The sequence below is a fragment of the Dermacentor silvarum genome, chromosome 9 (assembly GCF_013339745.2).
Source record: "Dermacentor silvarum isolate Dsil-2018 chromosome 9, BIME_Dsil_1.4, whole genome shotgun sequence".
Classification (NCBI taxonomy): Eukaryota; Metazoa; Arthropoda; class Arachnida; order Ixodida; family Ixodidae; genus Dermacentor; species Dermacentor silvarum.
In genome coordinates this window covers 145,923,678-145,950,891 of record NC_051162.1, presented here as the reverse complement: position 1 = coordinate 145,950,891, position 27,214 = coordinate 145,923,678, and the positions used below count along the sequence as shown (strand labels likewise).

Here is a 27,214-nt window from a genome sequence, read left to right as displayed (position 1 = left end):
GAAAATTATTCATCGGCACTTTTTATCCCTTTCTGTGTGGCCTCCAGTGAGTATTTCGAAATGCATGCGTCCCGCCATTTCTACCAAGCCTATTAGATAATAAGAGAGAAGCTATCTTTTGACATCGATTTCAGAATTGCCTCCGATGATCACAATTTGTTTCTCTGCAGTCGGTAGGATTATTTCTCTCTCAAATGCACTGAGTTCCATTCAAATCGGTTCATCAGTGTTCTGATGAGGGAATTCAATGTGTTTTAAATGTATTTGAACAGGCAAAATTGGAGTTGGCTTTAAGGAATAAAGCTTCCTTTCAACGTTACTCCTGCAATTTTTTGTTCCATCACTCGATGCACAGCCCTTGGTTTCTTTGCAAGTCTCTTTGTCGCCTGCCAAACTTCACTCTCATAAGTTAGCACACATTACACATGCGGCACATTACGCTTTAGTAATACCCCTGTTGCACGCATGCCTTTAACGGCATTCAAACAGCAGCAACTAAAATTTGCAAAACCCATTGGCTTCTCTCTATGAGCTTGTGCAAAGCAGCCAATTGTGCGTGGAAAATCCACCCCCAATCAGGCTCGATAACACCAGTACTTGTGATAGCGATATAACATATTGATCGCCTAATGTTGCCGTCCTTAAATTTTCAATGTGCGAATTATTGAACTGTTTTCCATACAAGGTGTGAGCAGCTATGTTCATTACCATCATGTGATCTGTGTGGAACTGTAAGTATTTAGAAGCAGTACCAGTAAAAAAATATTAAAAATAATGTTGTTCCTAAATGCTCCAGGTAAGACATGTGTAGTATAACATTGCCATGCTACAAAGTGGTCAAGCAGCTGTTGCTTAATTCATTTGGTCATTAACATGATTGGAATTTATTATAGGTTCCGATTTAAACATGTATTGCAGGGTGAGCAGCCCCTTGGTTATTATACGTTGCTTCTAAAATAAACCAGTAAGCCAAACCATAGAGGGTTAATTGGCTAAACAATGCAAGCCATAACACTCACCCGGGCATGTAGCTCCCAGACGCAGGTATCGTAGGCCATGAGTATTTCGACGTAGAACCGTGACTGCGCAAGTTCCACGAAGTGCTGGAACGTTCGTCCCCGAGTTGGTGCCAGGATCACAGCGAGGCCCTGTGATTCAGAATCATATTTTTTACGCTTCATGCAGCACCTTTGCAACAAGACAGTCTTGATAGCGCGTTGATGTCAAATTTGCTTTATGCAAAGTTAAATGTATTTACCCTTGTGCTTAAAGGGACACCAAATAGAGAAGCAGGTTAAGCTGCATTAGGAAATTACACTTAAAAAAAAAAAGAATATTGCCATCAAAGGCAGATTGGTGAGTCAGAAAAAACGCAAGAATAAAAGACAGGTGGTGATGACACCTTCATGTGCTTGCACCAGCTTGCTGCAGCTTCACGGACTTTAGACATATTATAAACTGTTAGGACCTGGTTAATTGTTTATTGGTAATAATGAACGAAACTGTATTCTAGAAAAGCTGCAGGCTTGTCACTTGCTAGAATGTTACTATGCCACAAACAGCCCAACTGCAAAAAAAAGACAAGAAAAAAAAGGAAAAATTAAATAAATGAAAACAGTAGTTTTGACATTAACAAAAAATAATTTTAGACTGATTTAATGTTTCTCTTTCGTGTCCCTTCAGAAAAAAAAAGAAGCACATTTAATTATTTACTTTTTTTCCAGTTTATTCAGAGTGTTGATAGCTGGGCTAGTTAATGTGATGCATTGATACACACTTGTCAGACAAGACAAGACACAAGGAAAGAAGGGGACGGACAAGCACAGACTTACAATTTAGTTCATTAAAAAAAAAGACAACAAGAAAACAAAAGCCTTATGTATGTCTACAGACAGAGTGTTCTGTCATCAACCGTTAGAAAGATAAATACATATGAAGGAAACATGAGTAGACAACAGCACGATTTAAGTGTAACATGTGAAGCGTAAATAAGCGTACTTCCTTGTCTGACAGAGTAATTGAAGGGTAGCTAACGCGTTTCTACGCCCTATGAATCTGCCATCTTTTGGAAGAACTGCTGCATTCTGGTAACCTAGCTGGCACCCACAATCTCGGCAATGCGCTGGCAAACGTAATCTTGACGTCCTGGAAAGAGATCGCTCGTGTTTCCTTCATCGCTGGTTAATGCATCTCCCACCATTCCTGACGTATTATTTCCCACGTGTTAAGGGCAACTGATATAACCACTCCCACTTCGCATGGTACACACCGATTACTATGCTTGACACTGCACTCACTTCGCTGCGACACGTACGGGCCTTCTTTTTTCAATACAAAGAAATTTCACTGCCACAGCAAACGTGCACCGAGGCAATGAATGCAATGGAATGGGTGCAGATGGTCAAACCGTTGAATTACAACAATGCGTGACAAAGAGTGGCTGCAGAAGCCGAGCAGCGTAGCAACGTGACCCTTGTGCCGTCAAGTTGCATACGAAGCCAGAGCCTATCGCTCCTCTCACACCGTATGCTGTTGGTGCAAGGAAAAATGGGCGACGGTAACATGGTGGCTTGATACACGCGTGCCGTGATTGGGGGCCAGGTGAGTGTGCATCTCCTCGACTAGCCCAGCCATGGCTGCACATGGCTGTCAGCCCGGCTAGAGCACATACATGACCTGAATGCCCTATCTTGCAGGTAATCATCGGTGGGCGCCAGGCCAGGACTGGCCATGGCTTCACATGCGCTGTATTCCCGCACGTTTACTGCTGGATATTGCGTAATAATGAGTTTTGGAGCCCTGTTGAAGCGAGAGGCAGAATGACGAAGCGTTCGCTCCCCTCTGCCTGCACTCTTCAATATAAGGTAGCGTTGTCCCACTGAGAGCAACACTATCAGCTACTGCGGCGGAGTTGACGTGAGTTTATAGGCTTCGCCTTATACCACCAATGTGAAGATATTGGCGATGCAGCATGAAGCCGTACCTCTGGCTGCCGACTCTCAAATTCAACAAAATGAATTTTTTTTGCTCATTGAAATTGGATTTTTACAGTTGCCCGATAATTCAGAAAGTTTTACAGCTCCTTCCATGCAAGAAAAATTAGTTGGCGACTGTACTTATTTGCAAAAAGGTTGAATTTCAATATAACGAAATTTCGATTAACGAACTAAACTGCCAATTTTACTGACTTTGTTATATCAAGGTCTAACTGTATAAGGTTTTCATTTTTTCAAGAAACTCAGTTGTAAGTCTGCGCTCGTATGTCCCCTTCTTTCCTTGTGTGCCATCTTGTTGCACAGTTCATTATTTGTTCAGCAGACAGTGAGTAGACTCCAGATAAAATACAGACAAGGGTCTCAAAGTCAAGAGATTGCAACATGACCCATGGTTAATAATAAAAATGGGGAACATATGAAGTAAGCAGCGAACTACTACAAAACTTAAAAAAAACATAAAAAAACATAAAAAAGACGTTTGCCAAGTACTACCATGCCATTTGCATTGCAGTGCTAAGATGGCAGTTTATTTTACTAAGGCGCTGTCTCTGGTATGAACGCACTGTTTTCATCAACTTGAGGAGCATTCCACACTAGTACGTGTGTTTCAACTTTGACATATGCAAACCTATAATGCCAAGATTAAAAAGTGGTGGTGTGAGAAGCTCGGCTAACTGGCTTTACTGGCAACTCGGTAATCCCCGTATAAGTCTGCGTCTTGAAGTGTTAGTGTAATTAAAACTATCTTTAGTGTATTAAAATTATGAAAGCATCTGAGCCTGAATACGTATGTGAAAAGAAGAAAAAAAAAATCTAAAACATTTCTTTTGTACTTTGCTTGCTCTGTGGCACTAGTGAGACAACAGCCATTTCTTAAGTGAGAACAAAAACAAACAAGCAAACAAACAAAAACAGTGTGCATACCCACACACACAAAAAAAGAAACAAAGTTGTTTATCATTTCAGCTGCCTGTGCACCTTTAGTGATGTGAGCGCGGCTTACCTTGTCTCCTAAAAGCTTCCAGATCGTATTGACAAGCGGCTGACGACCCTCATCAAAGAATAGGCTGCAAAAGAAATGAAATTCAGGTCATACGAATGCCAGTGTGATGTCCCATGAGGCAGTTATAGAACATTGAGCTTCATAAAATATTGGGGCATTGAGACAGCATCCTGGCTGGGTACCCAGCCATGTCAGCATACACGGTAACGAAGAGGTGGATGTATTGGCCTGGAGCTGTAGGTAAACAGAATGAATAAATCAGGACAGTCTATTTGCCCACTTTAAAACATACTTTGGCATGTGTATTCATTGAAAACTGCAAGAACTGCAAAAGGCTGAAAGTAACCAAATACACTTCATTAAACCGAGTACAGTGTAGACCGCTTGTAACGTAACTCGCCAGAGTTGCGAATATCTGCACTATAAGTGCTACCGCACTATAAACAAAACAAGGATTTTCAAGCCCTGCACGTATGCAAAACATGTAGACCAAGCATGTAGACACGCTTTGTACTATCGCGTGCACATCACGATTACGTTTTTGCCAGTGAGCTGGCGAAAACATAATCTCGATGTAGCCGGTGCTTTTCAAGCTTGACAGCTTTGCACCGAGTCAAAACGAAACAACTGTTTGCCACAACCACTGCGGAAAAACCGTGACCGCTATCGACGCGATTATGAACGGCGACTTTGTGCTGCTGAAAGCACGTACCCGACGAACGCACTGAGTCTGGATGAATTAACTACCATTCGCTGCAACAAATGGGGGGGGAGGGCAGTCGAAACTGCGGGCGCTACCTACGCAGTTTTTTAGGCACGCGGCCTACTCGTGTACTGAGTAAAATCGAAACTACTGTTTGCCGCAACCGCTGCGGAGAAAACCGCGGCCGCTATCAACGCGATCGTGGCCGGCGACTACGCAGACACGAAAGCCCGCGGCCAACGCGGTGTCATGCACAGTGGTAAACGCAAGAATACAGGCATTCTAGCCACCACAATACAGGCTTCCAAGACACAAATAGGCTCGAAGCGTTGTGGTGTTGCTTTCATCCATGTACAATTTCAACTGATGGCTGTGGTGATGCGACTCCGCCGCTTCGTTTGGGTTGGACGCTAGCGCCGTTCTTGCTCTTCTGCGTCGCACATTTGCGGCGCTCCTCGCTCACCGAGCTCCGAAAGTAGTCCGAATTAACCGATGTGCGGCCAAATAAGTCCGAATTAATGAGAGTTTGATTGCATTGAATAATGCATACGCCGGCCGGGAGCACGCACCTTGTTGAGAAGCGTGCTCGCTGCTGCCCTTGTCGGCGAGATTTTCTCGCGGAAGCCGCATTATAACGGCTATTTCGTCTCACACGGCTGCACTGTAAGCAGTATACGTATACATGGAGTTCTATGGGAGGGTAAATGGGAGTCAGGTAAGGCCACGTTGTAGCCAGTTCTGCACTATAAACGGTTACGTTATAAGTGGTCTATACTGTAGTACTAGGAATCTGGAAAAGCTGTCATCACCAGGAATGGGCTAAACATTAAAGAATTTGTTTTGAGTAATGAAGTAATGGTATGCAGGCTAAGGACACAGGTCATGCTCAGCACACGGAGATTTGCTGAAAGATGCACCAGTGAAAGGGCACAGTTGCTCTCGAAAGTTTACCGAAAGCTAGACCTCGGAAAGCATTAAATTTCCGAGCGGTATATGAGTGTTTATGCATTACATTGTTGTTCACGGGCCAGAAGCCCAAATGCTAAGCTGCATTCCTGGGCTGCAGAAATATTCAGCTTTTACTCAGATCCCATGGTCTATACATTTTTTATGCCGACTGTACAATTTACAATTTTCAGTAATCTTATAGCCATTCTCCACATATTACGGTCATGCAAACATACAGCAAAAAGCAAAGCGCAACAACACTTCAAAAATATTTCCCAAAATTCCATTCTGTTACACGCAGCTCAGCTACTCAAATCATAATCCATTGGTCCATCATGACAAGGTATTTAGTTCTGTGCAGTCGACAGGTTAAAATGAAATTTGAACAGACATACAACACAGAATAGTGCAAAATATTTGCTGACAAGATTGACAGCACGTCTTTGTACAGTGTGGCCTTGGCCAGAGCTCAAGTTGTGTCAATAAACTCCAACACATGTACAGGCCCCTGTTTTGTTGTACAATGTGTTTTAAAGTGAGCAAATAGACTGTCCTGATTTGTTCATTCTGTTTACCTACAGCTCCAGGCCAATGCACCTACCTCTTCGTTACTGTGTACACACACACACACACTGCTTTGCTGTGCGGCATGGCCAACTGTATGGCTTCTAGTTCTTTTTTTGTAGCAGAAGTAGTTTTCAAGAAAAAATTTCGACTGGCTTTATAGATAGTGAAACATTTTGTACATGTCAACATTTTTTTGCGTTCTTTCTTTTTAGATATAAGTGTATCTTTACAAGTTTTGTTCAATTTTATTATACAATCTTGTTTACATAAAAGTTGTATGCCTGAAAAGCAGACTCATTCTGCTTCGCTTTCATTTATTGCGTAAAACTTTAAGTGCAATAGTTTCATCAGAAAAACAAAATCAGTCATATTAGACATATTTCGGTGTTCTAACCATGTCATTAGTGTATATTAAAAAAAATTAACCATTATGGTAGTCTTGAAAAAATGAAATAAAAAGATTCCTTATGGGGTTAAATTCCTTGGAATAAATATGCAAGTCACAATACACTTGCAGTGGTACTTCTCTAAGTGTCAGTAATAATTAGTGTAATAACCTCCTTTTAATGTTTCTTTATTTGTCTATAACTGGTGCACTGTCCCCGTTAATGACATGATTGTACTTGTGTAAACTCTCCGTGAGTGTTTTGGACACATGATGGTGACATCATGACAACCCAACTAAGTGACATCGCACAGTAATCTCACTGTGAGGTTGACATTACTTGTAGAACAAATCACAGTGCGATGTTAGTAAATAAAAAAGCTCTGGCTAATTATTCTTTAATTATTCACCTTAGTGCACATGTCCCAAGTGCAGAATTGAAGCTGAGAGGTAATTCAAGAAACATGTGCTGAAATTCTGTGATGAAAAGCACTCATTTTCAAGGTAACATTGATCATTGCAGTGGAAAAATGCAGTGCCGTCGAAAAATGCATTGTGAAAAAAAAAAAAAAATGTCAACAGCAGCGTCAATGCATTTTGCTCCAGTTTTTTCAGGACAAAAGAAGGTTACTGGCCTCCAGACAGGGTCATGTGGTCGCTTGAGGATGTATTTCTCAAAATTGGCTCTAAACACAGAACTTCTGCAAAATGTACAGGACTTCACGGCTACTTGGCTTTGATTTTGCCATAGGAACACGTGCCCTAAGGTGCATAACGATAATTTTAATCAGCCATGCAAGTAACGTCCATCTCTTCAAGTGATTCTGGCTGATGTTACAGAAGCAGGTCATTTACTACAGGCGAGCTTTTAAAGTGTATTCCCAATAAAGAAAATCACCTGGTATAACATTATATATATAATTATCTATGCCAGAAGATGGTACACACCAGTCAGCGGATATGATGACATCAAACCGGCCCGCCAGGTCCCCAATGTCGTCGTCATCGTCCCACCTTATTCTCCTGCGAAAAGAGTACCAAAGTGCGTAGCACCAGTGAATAAGGCCATATGCTCTTTTAGCAACTCTTTGAGAGATGCTATGTTTAAACATAGCTGCCCATTGGTCTCAAACATGACATGGAGACAGTGTTTTCCCTTCCACAACTAGCTTCAATGTACTCATGCGCAACCTCTTGTGCTCCGTTTCAATTATTTCAGCGACCGCTCAATGGACTAGGAGACGTGCATTTGCGCCAACTATGTGCTGCAGTGCCGTTACATCATCTTACAGTTCTCTAAATGTTTAAACATAACATCTCTCGAACAGATGAACTCGTTCGATACATGTGTGGGAACAAGGTTGTTTTAAAACAAAAGACACGGCAGTTTCACACATGTTTAGTTGTACAGGGCTGAGCAGTGTGCAGCTGGCATTGAAGGTTTATGGGGCATGAATTGCACAAAGAAGTTTAACTTCCTAACAGTCTTTGCTACAGCTATTAAAACCATACAACGCTACAATGATCGCATGTGTTATTATAGGCTGGTAATGTGAACACAAGGAATACAAAGCTCAGTGCTCAGGCAGCGTAAATATTCGGCTCTGTCTCAGATCTTGTTAACCGGGCAGAACGCAGCGCAAGAAGACGTGGACAAAGACACAGTACAATGCGCCTTCTTTGTCCACATATTTTCGCACTGCATTGTCCCCAGTTAACTATGAACCAACTCGCCCAAATTAAAATCTTGCTTCGGATCTTGTGTTCCATAAAATTTTGACGCCAATAGTATAGAGCCTGGATAAGTTAACACAAATATGCAAGTGCATACCAGACACATGATTGACGGTACGATGTGCACCGTCAGCCCATCACCAGAGACAGGTACACACACTTGGTTTATCCTCACTCTGCGAGGATACTCACCCAAATGCAACAGTTTTGCTCCTGTTTTTTTTTATTTGAATGCGAGAAAATGAAAATGTCATCTAAGTCAAAGAAAACAGAAGCAAAACTATTGCAGTAGGGCAAGCGTCCTCGCATAACAAGGATAAACAAGGTGTGTGTACCAGTCTCTGGTGATGATGGGCCAACAATGCGCCCTGTACTTTCAGTTATGTTTCAAGCATGCGCTCACATATTATATGATATTTGGGCTCTGTAAAATGCCTTGTAGAATGAATCAAATACTACAGTTGAATCTCCATAATTCGAACTCGAAGGGGGCCGAAAATTTGTTCGAATTAAAAGAAGTTCGAATTAAAGGAAGGACGTATTTTTGAAGTATTCGAGCACCAGAGCACGATGCACGAACAGTGCGAGTTGTGAAATATCGCGGCGTGCAAGCACATAAAGAGCGCAACTGCCCACGCCGGCCAACGCTCAGTTCCGGATAACGGCAGATAACGAAACTTCAGAGAGCGGACGGCGCCGGCAAGGCGCGCGCACACGGGGACCGTGGAATGTGAGGGAGGAGGGCGGCAGGGAAGCGGATTTGGCCTCGGCAACTCCACCGCTTTGGTGGCAGTGGCTTCGGTAGCTCCCCTCCTCGCCCTCTCTCCCAACTCCCTCGCAGCTCCCTCACCTTTGACGGTCTCCACGCGCGTGCGCCCGCCGCTGTGCCGGCGCCGCCCCGGCGCCAGCATAGCCCGCTCCCTGAAGTTTTGTTTTCTGCCGTTATTGGGAAGCGAGCGCTTGCCGGTCTGGGCCTCTGCTACTGCATTGAGTCTCTCCCAAGCTTTTGCTCTGGCGGTGTCGGAGCAATGCCGGTCGGAGGCGCGCGCCGCTGCATAATTTGCCGCGCTGCTGAGAGCATTGTCGGTCTGCGATATGTTCGAATTAACCGTCGCAAATGCTTTCACGTCCGAATTACCGAGCGTTTTCGCCTATTGAAATACACATAACTTTGATGGGACCACAGCGTCAGTTCGAATAAACCGGCAGTTCGAATTAAGCGTGTTCGAATTAACGAGATTCGACTGTATAAGCAAACGGGAACAGTTGCTTGAAACCAAACTGGTAATTTGCTAACTCACTACAGTCAATACCACTCTATTCTTTGAACTGTTTTAAGAGGAAGCTTTAGGTCGGCAACTACTATCTAATTAGTGCATACGGACAAATCGTTTTTCTCAGCAACCACTGTGCCTATTTGAATGAGGTTTGTACCATTTAAAAGGAAGACTTAAAATCTAGTAACTGTAGGAAGGGAATTTTCAATCAACGCCACAAGTTTGTTTAGTAACATTCCTGAAAATTGGAAAATTTTAAGGAACTCAAATATCAAGTTTTGCAACTATGTAATTAAGCAATAAAAATATCATGATTATGTAAACTGCACCTAATAATAGATATAAGTGAACAAAATTGATCTATTATACACCACTCTGAAATAAACCGCTAATGTGCGACTAGACTTTCGCAACATCCTTGTAAACACTGTGCCAGTTTTACTTAAGCTGTAAATTTATATATAACATCAAGTTTCTTTGCTTAAGATGCTCGCAGAACTGTGGTATATCTGTTTTCAGAGCAGAGTTATGGATCTACAAACTTCATGATTCTATTTTTTAAAACTTACCGATTTTCAGCAATCTTTCATAAAAATTTGATGTCCTAAATTAAAATTCTGCTTCCTAGATTTGCTAGAATTTAACTTTCTCTCAAGTGCAACAAATTTCATTCAAACCAGTCCAGTGATTGTCTCATGTATTTGAGTAAGGAAATCGGAGTTGGCCCCGAGCGTTCCTTTTAAGGTGCCTTCAGAGAGGTAGCCAATGAAACAATGGTTCGCTAGTGTTAAAGTAAGGGACAGTATACGTTACCTTGCAACAACATTCGCATTTCCCAAGCAACCCGTATTGCGTTCGAGGATTATTTGGACATCTGAAAATGCAATTAAGGAAAAAACTTTTCTCTTCATTAAAATGTGATAGTGATGGTGGTGCCTTTCTCTCTTTTATCCATGCATCACAGGTAAGTTGCAACGCATCTGTTTCGTCTCCCTCGTAGAACACTGGAACATGCTGCCTGATCATGGCCGGTATTTTGTAGCGATGCCTTTCCGATGCTAATGCCTTTTCGCGCTTTTCGAGCTTGATCAGTGGTCACAGCGACGGTTCGCTCACGTTATCAACGGGATCAGCCAGCCGTGAGCGGTGAATGATAAGACTAGTATAAAATAAAGCATAATGCATCGCTACAAAATACCGGCCCATGTCGGATTACTATCATGTGATGAATTCATCTTGTGTATTGTGAACTAGTAAATTTTATCTTTTTGCTGATTGTGTAATGTTATGCATTGTATCTTGTGCTTTCAACCCTTTCAGGGTTGCAATTTCAAATGAAATTGAATCATATTTAGTCTCACAAAAAGTATACAAGCAGTATTCTCTGGCTAACCTAAGTGCATAGTACTTGTCTGCCAGCCAGGCAGTTGGTGTAACTTAACCTTACATGAAGAGCTCACATTACAACATCATCATCATCATCAGCCTATATTTTATGTCCACTGCAGGATGAAGGCCTCTCCCTGCGATCTCCAATTACCCCTGTCTTGCGCTAGCGTATTCCAACTTGTGCCTGCAAATTTCCTAACTTCATCATCCCATCTGGTTTTCTGCCGACCTCGACTGCGCTTCCCTTCTCTTGGTATCCATTCTGTAACCCTAATGGTCCACCGGTTATCCATCCTACGCATTACATGGCCTGCCCAGCTCCATTTCTTCCGCTTAATGTCAACTAGAATATCGGCTATCCCCGTTTGTTCTCTGATCCACACCGCTCTCTTCCTGTCTCTTAACGTGAGTCCTAAGATTTTTCGTTCCATCACTCTTTGTGCGGTCCTTAACTTGTTCTCGAGCTTCTTTGTTAACCTCCAAGTTTCTGCCCCATATGTTAGCACCGGTAGAATGCAATGATTGTACACTTTTCTTTTCAACGACAGTGGTAAGCTCCCAGTCAGGATTTGGTAATGCCTGCCGTATGCACTCCAACCCAATTTTATTCTTCTGTAAATTTCTTTCTCGTGATCAGGGTCCCCTGTGAGTAATTGACCTAGATAAACGTACTCCTTTACAGACTCCAGAGGCTGACTGGCGATCCTGAATTCTTGTTCCCTTGCCAGGCTATTGAACATTATCTTTGTCTTCTGCATATTCATCTTCAACCCAATTCTTACACTTTCTCGATTAAGGTCCTCAATCATTTGTTGTAATTCGTCTCCATTGTTGCTGAATAGGACAATGTCATCTGCAAACCGAAGGTTGCTGAGATATTCGCTGTTGATCCTCACGCCTAAGCCTTCCCAGTCCAAGAGCTTGAATACTTCTTCTAAGCATGCAGTGAATAGCATTGGAGAGATTGTGTCTCCTTGCCTGACCCCTTTCTTGATAGGTAACTTTCTACTTTTCTTGTGGAGAACCAAGGTAGCTGTGGAATCCTTGTAGATGTTTGCTAAGATATTCACGTATGCCTCCTGTACTCCTTCATTATGCAATGCCTCTATGACTGCTGGTATCTCTACTGAATCAAATGCCTTTTCATAATCTATGAAAGCCATGTAGAGAGGTTGATTGTACTCCGCAGATTTCTCGATTACCTGATTTATGACATGGATATGATCCATCGTAGAATATCCCTTCCTGAAGCCAGCCTGCTCTCTTGGTTGGCTGAAGTCAAGTGTTGCCCTGATTCTATTGGAAATTATCTTGGTGAATATTTTATATAATACTGAAAGCAAGCTAATGGGTCTATAATTCTTCAGTTCTTTAACGTCTCCCTTCTTATGGATTAGTATAATGTTGGCGTTCTTCCAGCTCTCTGGTACACATGAAGTTGTGAGGCATTGTGTATAAAGGGCCGCAAGCTTTTCAAGCATGATATCTCCTCCATCTTTGATTAAATCTACTGTTATTCCATCTTCTCCAGCAGCTTTTCCCCTGGTCATGTATTTCAAGGCCCTTATAACTTCAGCGCTAGTTATAGAAGGAGCCTCTGTGTCCGGTTCATCACTATTTTGAATGAAAGTAGCTTGGCTGTTTTGGGCACTGTACAGGTCAGTATAGAATTCTTCCGCTGCTTTTACTATGTCATCGAAATTGCTGATGATATTACCATGCTTATCTTTCAGTGCATACATCTTGCCTTGTCCTATGCCAAGCTTTCTTCTTACTGATTTAATGCTGCGTCCATATTTTACGGCTTCCTCAATCTTTCCCACGTTATAATTTCGAATATCCCTTACTTTTTTCTTGTTGATTAGTTTTGACAGTTCAGCGAATTCTATCTGATCTCTTGAGTTGGACATTTTCATCTTCTGTCGTTTCTTTATTAGGTCCTTTGTTTCTTGGGAGAGCTTACCTACTGGTTGCCTTGGTGCCCTACGTCCTACTTCAATTGCTGCTTCTGAGATCAACCTAGTTACGGTTTCATTCATTACCTCTATGTTGTCTTTATCTTCCTTTTCTAAAGCTGCATATTTGTTTGCAAGCACCAGCCTGAATTGGTCTGCTTTTACCCTTACTGCCTCTAGGTTGGCCTGTTTCCTCTTGACTAATTTCACTCTCTCTCCAAATTGAGAGAAATCCTAGACCTCACTAACCTATGGTCACTGCACTTAACCTTACCTAACACTTCTTTATCCTGCACTATGCTTGGATCGGCAGAGAGTATGAAATCTATTTCATTCCTTGTTTCTCCATTAGGGCTTTTCCAGGTCCACTTCCTGTTGCTGCGCTTCCTGAAGAAGGTATTCATTATTCGGAGCCTATTCCTTTCCGCAAATTCTACTAACATCTCTCCTCTTGCATTCCTAGAATCGATGCCGTAGTTGCCAATTGCTTGCTCACCAAGCTGCTTTTTCCCCACTTTTGCATTGAAGTCGCCCATGACTAAAGTATACTGAGTTTTCACCTTTCTCATTGCTAGTTCAACATCTTCATAAAACTGTTCTATTTCTTCACCATCGTGACTAGAGGTTGGGGCATAGGCTTGTACTACCTTCATTTTGTACCTCCTATTCAGCTTTATTACGACGACTGCTACCCTCTCATTAATGCTGTAGAATTCATCAATGTTGCCCGCTATGTTGTTATGCACTAGAAATCCTACCCCGGATTCTTTCTTATCTGGAAGACCTCTGTAGCAGAGGACGTGGCCGTTAGTCAGCACTGTGTAAGCCTCACCAGTTCTTCTAACCTCACTAAGGCCAATAATATCCCAGGAAATGCCTGATAATTCTTCAAATAGTCCTGCTAAGCTAGCTTCACTCGAGAGGGTGCGCGTATTGAACGTTGCCAGGTTCAGTTTCCATGGGCGGCCTGTCTTGACCCAGAGATTCTTAGCACCCTCTGCCGCATAGCAGGTCTGACCGCCGCCTTGGTCAGGTGCTCCACAGCCACTGGGAACTGAGGGTCATGGGTTATTTTTCGGATTCATGAGGGAGGTAGTGGCCGAATACTGCACCAGGGAGGCCAATTCCTGTTCTGGTGAGGGAGTGACTTTGATGAAGCTTAGTGGGCCTTCCTAGTTTGGTTGCACCTGAACTAGTATAGCCCCACTAGCTCTCGGCGATATATATTTTTTTCTTGCCGGTGTCTGGCACCACTCCATGCCTGAAAATGTGGTGGACTGGAGTAGGATTCGAACTTACGACCTTCAGATTTGAAGCCGGGTATTCTACCTCTGCTTCACGCCACCACCCACATTACAACATAAAAACTGTTAATCGAATGCAATGCACACAGTAAGCCAGCATATATTTCTGTTAACTATATGCAAATATAAAACAAAGTAAAAAAAAGGGGTGTCATAACCTAAGTGCTCAGAAAAAAAGTTTGACATTCACGCTGTTATAAAGAACAGTTATACACCCCTGAAACAATACTGAAATAATCAAAAATTAAATTCTGGGGTTTTACATGCAAAAACTACAAAATGATTATGAGGAAAGCCGTAGTGGTGGACTCTAGAATAATTTAAACCACTTGGGGTTCTTTAACGTGCACCAAATGCACGGTACACAGGAGTTCTTGCATTTCGCCCCCATCGAAATGCAGCTGCTGTGGCCGGGATTCGATTCCGCGCCCTCGGGCTTAGCAGCACACTTCATGACTTATGAGGTCAGGACACTTCATTACTTCCAAGTGGACAGTGCTTTTGTGTGAGCACCAGTTCCAAGCTATGCTTTCCACTGTATGAGCAAGTTTGAAAGTCACTTATGTTTGATAAGAGCTGCGTGGGAATCTCCCAATGTGACATGATGGTGGTACCAAATAACTATAGACTGTGCTTCCAGTGTTGACACCTGAGGCGACTCTAGTGTGTTTGTCACTTGATTGTATGTGTATTGTTGGTTGTTGTTATCCTGTTTTCTCTTTCCTTGTTATTTTCCGAGTAGCATGTTAGGGATTTTGGAATTACCAGCCCTAACGAGGCTTACCTTCCCACTTAATTTAATAAAAAACATGTTCTTTTAGCAACATCAGTAACAATGATGACCGCAAGAATGACAAAAATCATAACGGTGAAGTGAAAGAGATTGCTTTGTTTTGCGTGTTTCACATGTTCTATGCTCAACATACAGGCTACAGTGCAAGAACACAGTACTGTTGTAAAAAAAACAAAAAAACAAAAAAAAAACATGCTGTTCAAAAGGATACTTTGCACAGATTTGTTGTTCCCGTCCGACAGAAAGACTTCCCTTGCTCTCGTCGTGGCGGCAACCTATAACAAAGCAGAAATGGACAGACAGCATGTGAAAGAAATTTATGTTTTAAGTAGTAGTAACAGAAAGTAGTGTTTAAAAGCAGTAAACTTAAGTAAATTTTAGCAGAACACGTTTTTTGATGTTGTGCCCTGCCGACAAAGAATGAAGACTAGGTAATTGTAAGAAAACTATGTTCACTTGGTCTACTAACACTATGATAGAAACTTTTCACCATCTCACTCATCTTTCTATACAACGCGACATTGGGTCCATGAAACTTCTGCACTCCTTCTAACTTATCCTGATATGCCTCCCTGAAGCACTACTTGAAAGTGACCAATTCAGTTGTCGCCCACTAGAAACAGTCAAAACTAAAGATATTGTTATGTAAAACTTTGAGACCAACTTTTTAAGTACAGCTTTTTTTTCCCAGTCCAGAGAAATATGTTAGTGAACGCCTGGTGATATCAGGTCATTACTCGGGAAAAAATTTTTCAATGTCTTAAAAATTGTAATATTCTTTACTTGTACCTTGAACTTCGTTGTTTCTTACACATTCATTTGCTATCACACTGCTTCTTAGTAAGTACCAGGTGCCCACTCCTGCAATAAACCTGCTTAACCCCCCACTTACCGGGCCTAAAGAAATTGATGAATTCTATCTACAGTTTTTTGACACGTTTTTAAATATTGTCATTGAAAATGATGGCTTCGTGAATATTACCATGTGAAATGATGACTTCTCTTTAACAAGCACGATATACTTTACCAATTGTCAGAGTTGACAATTCTCAGCACATTGGAGAGTTTCAGAAAATTTCACTTGAACAGGAGTTATCGTAACAACTAGCCTCTAGTGCTCCTAGCACTTTCCTAATCAAACAATGCAAAATTTGTGCTTTTGTCGACTCGGCAACATACTTCTTATACAACAGCAGTAGCTGAAAACACAAAAGCTTCAGTCGGGTTGCAGAATTTTTTGATCGACATCTACGCTGTTTTAACAACATCTCAAACATCAGTACATGCTCAGGAGAACTTGTTGTTTTGATGATTGCATTCGACTAATTTCATGTGCAACTTTATTTTTTCCCACCATGGGTTGCATTTATCTATCAGGGTTTTGACAGCGTGTGTACAACTTATTACGAGCAATCCATCCTGTAGTGTGGAGTTCTCACTCTCACAAGAGCACGCAGTTGATTTTAGACCGACCTTCGGCAGAAGCTTGCCTGGCAGTCTAATCTGTTACTTTTTGAACAGTGCCTGAGCATATGGCCTTACTCATTACTGTACAATACTGCACAACACTGTACATTACTGTACAGTACTGCACAGGTGCTGTACAAGGCATGTGACAGCTTCAGCGCCAGTTAAAAGTGCAAAACTAGACCAGCTTGCTTGCACAGAAAAGCTGATCGAACATAATAATCAAGTATAAGGAGGTTTTTGCATGAACCCCAACCTGACAACCATTGCTTCGAAAGCCTAAATAATGCAGTACAAAAGGAACCATGCTGTTTGCTGCAATCAGTAAAAACCAATGCTCCCTGCACCCATAGGTGCTTACCAGTTTTCACATTTGCAAAGCCTCGACTTTCCTGCATAGCATGGGCTTTACTACGACTAATATTCACTCCACAAAATTTGCATATTATTTCCTTTTGCGAGGTTTGAAGTGTCAGGGGGCTATCATACATGAACAAAGTAATGAAAGAAGAGAAATTACATCAAGCAGTGGTTACGGTAACCTAAATGCACAGTGCACAGACCAAACCAAGTGTAACTGTAATGGAGAGATGACATATGAAAAGAGTTGCGAAATCGAGACTCACGACAAATCCGGCAAGACACGTCATTCCACCCCCCAACTCGCAAACGCTTTTGTCTCTGAAATACAAGAGTGAAAAGAAAAGAACAAGTCAAGTTCAGCATGCAAATGAATCCTGGTTCCTGACTTGTTTCATAAAAGAGTGAGACAATGAACATGCTAATGATGCCAAGTGACCCGTAAACCAGCCATTACTGGAAAAGCCTGATGTCTGAACACATGGCTTGCTGATACTTACACAAAGATCTCCTTGTTCTTCATGCAGTAGTATGCAAGGACTTCCTCCGATGGCCATATACCTTTGTACAGAAATAAAAACCAAGGCATTACACTCTACATTGTGTACACTCCTCGCACTATAGGTGTGTATCAAGAGAAAAAACACGTCTTTTGTCATTTTAAAAACCATTTTTTATAAACACTTTCTTGTATGCTCATTTTTATATATGGAACAACTCTAAGTACCACAACGTTTCTGATCCTTGAATTACTTTGAACCAATTTTCTTCCATGGATACTATGTACACGGTTACCACGAGGCACTGTGCAATGTCTAAGAACTACAGTAATCATCTAACGACAAAATTTCTTTGCAACACTGTTTCAGTTTCTAAGCCTCTTGAACCTGATAAAACTGACTGCAGCATCATTTCTTGAAATGCATAGATAGAAGCTGTTAAGAGTTGAAGGTTGACTGTTGTCATGAACATAAAAAGATAAAAATTTGCAGAACATGTTTCGAAAGCATAATGTGTTTTGCAACTGTTTCGAAAGCATAATAAACACAGTGGCATAATGTTCTTTAATCCCATTGTGCACAAAAAGAGGATAATCAAAATTCTGCAAAAGGAAATTGAATAAATGTACCAACTTTTTTACTTGTGAGTGCTTTTCACCTCTAATAACTACAGAGACTTGAGCACTCAGCTTAGCCACATGACACTAATCCAACACCCATGGCTCTCCAAGTCAACTCTGTTGCTGACACTTCCAATGCTCAAGAGTGAAATTATATTTTTAAGGCTGCTTTGCACTCACACCTGAAATAGGAAGTAACAAATTCGAGTTCACGGACATTCAGGGTTCATATCGTGATACATGTCTGCCATTTGTCAAAGCAGATTATTCTGAAGTTCACCATAACCAAAGTGCCCTTTATATTCTGTAACCAAAAAAATTTCTGAGTGTACATAATTTTTTTTTAGATATTTGGACAAAGCAAGACGCTGTCCATGGACAATACAATTTTAATAAAAAATCAGTGGGGCCAGCAGCAAGAAAAAAGAAAACTTTGATTTCAAGTGCCATCAAGATGCCTTAATGCATATTATAATCCATGTCTCAATAAGCCTGGTACAGACAAGTAGTGAATGTCTTCTGGATTGCAGAAGTTATAGAAAAATGCTTAGACAAACTGAGCTGAAAACCTCGCTTTCATTATTCCATAGCTCGTGAAAATACACTTTAACAATAATGAACTGAAGAGCATGGCTTGTTGCTTGTACAGAAATCGTTAGAGGAACCATGCAACGCACCTTACAAATCCTGTGCAGCACTGACAATGTCATCACACAGTGGCAATTTCGTGCAGCATAGGCATGTTGCCCAGCGCACATTGTTAAGGGAGGCTATGAGGATCAGGTAACAATATTATGCATAATTTATTCTCGTATAATAACATCAGTACTGTGTAAAGACAGCGCAGTTGCCTTTACAGAACCTTTCAATTGCGATATGAACCAGGAAACAAATGATACAAAAGCTTTACTAGTTGCACAAGGGGCCCTGGCTATTATTTCTGTATCACTAGTGGAAAACATGTACTTCGAAGTAGTTCTTGTATGTAGAGTCTGTTTCACACTTAGGGGAACAATTGCTTTCATCCAAAATGTGAAACAGAATGTACATATCCACCGGACAAGAAGAGACTGGTTCAGTGTGCCTACAGGGATTTCACTTCGCACCTGCTGTCTTTGCACCTGCTGTCCTTGAGAGCTCTAGTTCAGAGCACAATGTTGCCGTTACATGCTTGCTGTGCTCCTCGCCAACATTCACCTACTACCTTCTCAACTACTGTAAGTCGCCAAAATGCTATTTCCACAATGTAAGTCTTCAAAGTCACACTGACCTTGCTGAAGCTCATGTATAAGCGACACGAAGCTAAGCGATATGTCTCTTGCTTCATTACTTGCTCTCTATGACAGCATGCACCCACACTTGCAAGTGTGGAATGTGGAAGTGCATGCAAGTGTGGAATTCGGCCTAGTAAAGCTAGCACACTAAGCGTGTCTGGCCGCCCAATATGGCGCACCAATTTCCTTTGTGCATCTGTGACTGCGATGCTGCCATTTGCTACACAGGATTGTAACATCATCAGGAAAGTGAAAGCTGAGGGTGGATCCCACCAAACTTCAAGAAAATCTTTTTGTTTGTTTGCGCTTTGGAACTTGTTAGCTGAATTACTTTCATTCAAATAGAGCATGGGTTCTCAAAGTGGGTTCCGCGAGCCACTGATAAATTTTCCGTGGTCCCGCGCTAACCAAGTGGCTAAAACGGCGAAAATGAGGTGCACTCGATCTACAGAACCTCCGTTACTCATGCCTGAGTGTCCAAAAGCACTCACAGCGCATAACGGCAACGCGCGAACTGAGTAATGAATTCGCAAGCCGCTTGTAGCCACCCAACCTCCGAAAACGGGCATTACGCCTAAACTTTCGCACTTAAATCTCGGAGGCCGTAATTTACCAATATGCGCATTTCTGCCGTTTGTAGGTAGCGTAGGTGCCGATTGCGTGCGCACTGACGTATACGTTGGAGGAATAAAAAAAAAATGAAGAAAAAGAAAATGCGTGGAGCATCGCAAATACGCGCCGCAGAAGAGCAAGAACGGTGCTAGCGTCCAACCGAAACGAAGCGGCGCAGTCCGCATCGCCATGGTCCTCAGTGGCAAGCGTGCGCGGCACGTGATTGACAGCAATGCCGGAGCGCTTCGTGCCTAATTGCGCCCTTAAGCTTTTTATTCTTGCGTTTATCGCCGCGCGTAACACCGCGTTGGCGGCATGCCGCGTGCCTTCATAAGTGCGTAGTTGCCATCCATGATCGCATCGATAACCACCGCAGTTTCGTCCACAGCAGTTGAGGCAAACAGTTTCGTTTTCACTCGGTGCGCGCGTCGGCTGCGTGCCTTCACAAATGCGTAGTCACCAACCATGGTAGCGTCGACAGCGACCGCGGTTTCGTCCGCACTTCTTGCAGCGAACGGTAGTTTCGTTTTGACTTGGTGCGTGCGTCGGCCGCCTGCCTTCTGAACCGCAAGGTCGCCGTCCATGATCGCGACGATAGCGGCCGCGGTTTCGTGCGCAGCGGTTGTGGCAAGCAGTAGTTTAAAGCTGTCGAAGATTAAGAGCCCCGGCTACATCGCGATGGGCGGACAATTTGTTGGTGAGCAGCTGACTGGTGAAAAAATAATCGGGATGTACGCGCGCGAGGCCTTCGCCGCGCTGCTAGCGCAAATCAGTCATGAGATGACGAGAATTTCAGCTTCTGCACTGGTCTTGTGCTAAATAAATATAAACAGAATTTGCTGATTCATTGAGTAAATAAAAGCGTGTTGATGTAGTTAAGCATTTGTTTATTGTTTTCTTGATACCCTCGATAATTCGACATTTGGTGAATTAGGACATTTTAATTCGGTTAACTGGGGGGGGGGGGGGGTTCCTTGGCGCATCATGGAGCTTATCAGGGTTCCCTGGAACGAACATGCTTGAGAACCCCTGGAATAGAGTATTCAAATTTTCATAGCTCTTGCAACACGTTCTTTTGCATGCTGGGACTAGGAACTACAGAAAAAACAGTACCTTCAAAAAATTCTTGCAGTGCCCCTTTCAATTCATGTCATTAGTTGACACATAGGTGCCGCAGTGCTTGGCAAACTGATGGTACAACTCGACATTCAAGGTGCTTTTAGGATTTGAGCACTGTAAATTACAACTGGCATGGAACTCCTTCACAATGACCAGGAACGATTGAGAGTAACCATACACTCTAATGCGTGTACCATCTTGAAATAGGAATTTCATCAACAAAATGCAATATCCAAAGGTAGTACGTGCCAATGTTAAAAAAGATGCTGCAAAGATTGTAACATGGCTAGCTTTTTGGAAACCATCCATAAAGTTGATGAAACTTGAGGCTAGCAGTCTCAGTAATGAGTTTACTGTTCGAGGGAACTCCCACTAATTTAACCACAATGGAAGTTTTCAACCAAACAACGGAAATGCAAGGAATTCTTACAAACAAGACATTACATCATCTAAAGGTTACCACAACGGTAGTTTACCAATAAAAACTTCCATCAATAAATCAATGCATTATCCCAAGGTTATAAGAAGTATCAGCATTTGAACAGATGCTGCCATATTTGCAACACAGCTAGTTTTCTGGAATGCATCAGTAAAGCAGATGAAACTTACATTTAGCTCCCACCATTTTAACTGTAATGACCATTTTCATCAATACAACAGTGAAAACCCGAGACATTTTTATAAACAAAGCAATGCATTATCTAAAGGCAGCCTGTGTCAACATTAGAAAATACGCTGCAAAATTTGCAGCTTGAACAAGGCTTTCTGGAAAGCAACAGCAAAGCAGATGAAACCTGGGGTTAGGCAGCCCCTTAGTATGCAGTTTATGGCTACAGTGAACTTCCACTAATTTAACCAGAATACGAATATGACAGTGGTAGAATTACTGACAAGGATAAAAAGCCGGCAGATCCCACGCCCTGTGGAAATTGATGTTATGCGAAGCAGCGTGTGGGGAGCCTACCAAGTTAACTAAATGGCCATGAGAGCCCCAAGACGTAGGCGGCTGTTTCATGACCTAAATGACACGCATGTCACGAGTCGTCAGGAGTTCCTTTAGCTACCGCCTAAGAGACCTTAAGGCCTGAGTCATGCTGATGACTATGACTTTGACCATCAACCTTTAGCTTTTTCCTTCACTTAGTACCACATGCAAACCCATTCCATTGGTTTTTGAGTGTTAAGTTTTTTTTTTGCTGAATCATTGTGATTTTTGCTGAGTCATAGTCATGACTATGATTCTACCATCATCTTTTAGGGTTTCCTTCACTTAGTGCCCACGTCTGAACCCATTCCAGTGGTTTTTGAGTATTAATCTTTTTCTTCTGAGTAATTGCCATTTTTGCTGAGTCATGCTCATGACTATGACTTTTACCATCATTCTTTAGTGTTTCCTCCACTTAGTACCCATGTCTGAACCCATTTCAGTGGTTTTTGAGTGTTAATCTTTTTCTGCTGAGTCATTGCCATTTTTGCTGAGTCATGCTCATGACTATGACTTCTACCATCATTCTTTAGTGTTTCCTCCACTTAGTACCCATGTCTGAACACATTCCAGTGATTTTTGAGTCTTAATCTTTTTCTGCTGAGTCATTGCCATTTTTGCTGAGTCATGCTCATGACTATGACTTCTACGATCATTCTTTAGTGTTTCCTCCACTTAGTACCCATGTCTGAACCCATTTCAGTGGTTTTTGAGTGTTATTCTTTTTTTGGCTGAGCACCAAGATGTAGGGAGCAGTTTCATGACCTACATGGCATGCATGTCATGAGCTATCAGTTTCGTTCGTCATACTATGCCAATTTTGGTACATACCAAGTTAACGAAACAACCATGAGAGCACCAACATGTAGGCGGCTAGATACTAGATAGATACTAATGTTCACCAAGAAATGCTTCACATTTAAAACTAGGCACATGAGACAAAGTCAGCTGACATTGGTCAAGACATTTGTAACGGCTCAATTTCGAGCGAAGAATTCCCATAAATGAAAGTTAAATTGCTGGAAGTTCACCGTAACATTCTTTGAAAAAGCAGCTGTCAGATGAAGAGGTACATGCATAGTAGTTTGCACTTTCATCTCCAAGCCCTTTCTGTGCCTTACAAAGAAAGTCCCACTATGAAGAGCTGATGACAAGCTCAACATGTCGTGGGTTAGCATACATTTGGCAGGAAGCCATAAATAAGAAAGACTTGCCAATTTATCTTAAGTTTAGTTTCTTATTGTGCAAGATGTTGACTACAATATTTTCCAGACTACAGTTCACAAACAATATGCATTCAAATACTGAATTCCTATGCTGTGTGGACTAACTACTAATCCAAGCTCTACAGAAGCTCCATTTTCAAATGTGCTGGTTATACTGGTTACTGACTGCATGCCTTGGTATAGGCACTAGATACTGTTTCTATGTTCAAGAACATTGCTACGAAGCATCCTACATTAAAGAGAAAAGCACACAGCTGATGAGAGGTGCCCAACTTCTGTGACATAAGCATGTAGCTTGGCTGATAATGATAGTGGCCATCACAATATATTGTTGAACGTTACACGAGTATCACGCTGCACTTCAGATTGGGTCTCTATGAATTATGTACCATTTATGGTCAACCTACCAAAAAGACTTTATCTTCAACAGAAATTTAACCTTACAGGCTCTCTAAACTTGGTCTAAACTGTAGTCTGGAAATTGGAAATTATGGTACAGTCAAACTTTGTTATCACAAGGTCACACTTGACACAAAAATGCATTAGTTACATCAAATATTCCTCATAAGAGTAAATGTTGATATCAACAAAACAAAAAATTTCAATCGAGATTGCGAAAAAAAAGAACGCGAATTTTTGCCTTTTAAAAAGCAGCAAAGCGTAAATAAAGTTTTATGTTTACTTCAGTACATGCAATAATTCGTTATAACAAGGTTCGCCTGCACCTGTGTCATCTCTCCGTCGCAGTGTGCGGACCATGGTCACATATGTGTCAATGTCAATTTAGGTAATTTCAAGTAAGGCAGAGAAAGGGTTAGGAAAGCCTCCAAGTAACAGTGAAATCCCCGAAATGTCAAATGAGCCACTCACAGATGTTGCCGGTGTTGTCAAAGCCTTTGATGTCCTTCAGCGATATTCTGTCAGGCAGTGATCTTGTAGCAGCGAAGAGAAGCATTGTGAGTGCGACATTCGCAGTTGTGTCAATGAAGCATTTCGGCAAAAAACACGCAAGCAAGTGCGAACACACTTAGGTAGCATCACATCTCGGATTAGCTTGGGATATTGTCTATACAGTCAAACCTCAATATAACGAAGTTGTACTAGCAGTGAAAAACTTCGTTATATAGAGAGTTTCGTTACATCAAGGTTTGTTATTGAACAGAACTAAGATGGGGAAATAAAAATAGTTCGTTACATCACTAACTTCGTTAAACAGAGGTTCAATATATTGAGGCTTGACTGTACTTGTTATTAAAATGTTATTTTATACCTGTTATTACATGGCAGTCAGTACTAGATTACATTCGAAGTCAGTGGGTTAGCTTTTTCTATGTTGTGACATATTGCACACAGGGGAAAAAAAAAACCGACTTGGACAAAGATGGTTTGCAAGATAAAACATGCAGTTGCAAGGCTGGCTGAAGAGCATGTTTTGCAGGTGCATTTCTTGCTTCAATTGGCACTCCTATAGATACTGCAGCTGACACAGCTGTAGGTGAAAACAGGCAACACAGGCTATGTATTTGACTGCACAATGCAGCACTGGAAACAGTGTTAAACTACAATGTCACGACAAAAAGACAGACAGCGCACTAATTGGTACCATTTTCATGTTATGCAGGATGACTTGATTCACCAGTTACTATTTAGTCAATCTGCATTACTGCTACACCTGAAAGGTAATGTGTCATTCTGATTTGTCTCTACTGATGCCAACAATGTCACCTTTGAGAATACGGCACAGAAGTGGGGTGCACAAAGATATACAAAATGAATGCTACTGCGATTGAGAACTTTAAACCTTAAGCTGACAAAAGCACGTCTGTGACTTGCACAAAATCTTTACATAAAATGGACTGCCTACTCTCTAGCTAAATGTGACGCAAAATTAACAAGTGCTTTAACAGTTAACAAGTTCCTGTTTTGAGGAAACTTGTATTCCTAGCAGTGTTAATGGAATATGAAATACAAGAGTGCACACAACATAAAATAAATTGGAACATGTCACGGCAGTTCCAAGATGGTGAGAGTGTAAGCGAACTGTGGCATTATTCGGGCTCACATGACCAAAGTTCGGAGGCTTAGGCACATCTTCAGTGAGCATCTGAATAAGACTATCAGGAAATCGCACTGAAATCACATGCTCTCATACATTTTTCTCCATTTCTGCTTTTATTCATCTTGGTGATACTAGGAACAGGCATTTCAGAAGTAGTTGAAGTTGTACTGTAAGCCACGAAGCCAACAGACCTACGGGGATCGTGAAGAAAATGACTTCCCAGGCAACCAAGCATGACTGGTACAACCAAGATGACTGCCATAACCTGCCATCTTAAGCCTAAACTGCATCTGAGCAAGCAATTCGCTGCAACACATTTCTGTACTGCAGGCCATGACAGAGCTCCTAACTTTCCTCATGACACCCACGGTCTGAAAATATTTGCAGCACGTGAGATATAAGTTAGCCTTCAAATTTTCTAACAGATATATTATAACATTAAGTACACAAAAGTTGTGTTTCAGGTTTTGCTGCTCTGCCTGCACACATCAGCAGAGTCTTACAACAGATGAGCCTTCATCAGTTGGTCACAGGCACCACAAGGTTACTAATGAGCTAAACAATGAGAAGCACGTACAGATGCATGTGTTAAATACAGTTCATGCAAATGCGATATGAGTGAACTACCAGGTCGCTTACCGGATCCGAAGCTCGAAGTCAGGTTCTTTGAGGCAGGTACACTCATACCAAATGCCCTCATCGTTTTCGTCTGATCGCCACCGTTCCAGTGGGCTTATCTGTAGCAGCCCAAACGCACTGAATCTTCGTGTGGATCCGAAAAATAGGTCTGCCTGTGTCACTCTGCCTTCGTGTAGAGCCTGGGACAGAAACACGGGGCAAGCAAGCACTCAGATGAGGTCTATCCCTGTGGTACAATTACAAGTATGAGCACTTAGTCAGTCAGTGAACTGATGACAGCTTAACCTATTTCGTGTTTCAATGACATGAACTTTCCTAATTTGAAAATCCACTAAATTAAAGCCTGAATACTATATTCTGAAGCCACAGAACTAAAGCAGTGAAATAAAAATTTCCCTTAATGAAAAAATATTGGCTTTCCAGGACAGAGAGAGGCAGAACAGAATGCACAGCTGGTGAAGGGACATTTCTGTAACAAGAATAATGTAAACATGCCCATGTTTCATGTTTGGGCAACTACTTAGCATGACAGGTGCCACATTGGCATCTGTTGTTGGGTTACCAAGACAGCAAAAACGTTGCTGCCATTTGGAGCCAATCACAATGCGTAATGAATGATACAGGTGACAGATTTGTTAATATTAAACTACAGAAACAGCATTGTGCAACATCCAGCAGCTGCATTAATGTTACGTCATAATGTGGTTGCATATAATACACTTAATATTATTTCAGAGCAGGTGCAATGTAGCAGAGAAACTGGCCAGCCAGTGTGTGAAGAAATATGTAACAGTTGAAAGGAGGACAAAAAAAATTAATTATAGCGTTTAATTGACATAGCTGCTCAGCTCATTTATCTGTTCTGCTGTAAGTGTAAAAACCAATTAATTATATTTTGATTAAATTTTCAATAATTAAAAGAAATATGTGGCTATCATCAACATTGGATAAGAACCAATTATAAGTGCGGGTATTTCTCATGTATATTTCTACTTCCACTGTAGTACGTTTCTATACCTGTCAAACATATATAGTCTCAGAGGTAAAAAAAAAAAAAAAAGAGAAGATAATGCCACGTAGACTAGTTTGCAAATATGAAATGCGCAACTAAATATTTAACGATAAACTATACGGCTTGAAGAACTACACGGATGACGGATTTGTTAATATTAAACTACAGAAACAGCATTGTGCAACATCCAGCAGCTGCATTCATGTCACGTCACAATGTGGTTGCATACAATATGCTTAATATTAATTTATTAAATATGTATAAAACGGTGCTTGCAATTCGCTATA

The 27,214-nt window shown here is 41.6% G+C and overlaps 1 protein-coding gene across 1 annotated transcript in view; it reads right to left on the bottom strand.

Annotated features, from left to right (window-relative positions):
- LOC119464494 (calmodulin-lysine N-methyltransferase-like) overlaps positions 1-27,214 on the bottom strand; it is a 31,829-nt gene that overhangs the window by 3,642 nt on the left and 973 nt on the right. Inside the window, exons 2-10 of the mRNA XM_037725493.2 lie at positions 25,916-26,094; positions 24,088-24,149; positions 17,382-17,442; positions 17,148-17,202; positions 15,266-15,329; positions 10,427-10,487; positions 7,551-7,625; positions 4,000-4,063; positions 1,020-1,148 (exon numbers count right to left, since the gene is read on the bottom strand). Coding sequence (XP_037581421.1) covers positions 1,020-1,148; positions 4,000-4,063; positions 7,551-7,625; positions 10,427-10,487; positions 15,266-15,329; positions 17,148-17,202; positions 17,382-17,442; positions 24,088-24,149; positions 25,916-26,094 — 750 coding nt within the window. The remainder of the gene's footprint in view (positions 1-1,019; positions 1,149-3,999; positions 4,064-7,550; positions 7,626-10,426; positions 10,488-15,265; positions 15,330-17,147; positions 17,203-17,381; positions 17,443-24,087; positions 24,150-25,915; positions 26,095-27,214) is intronic.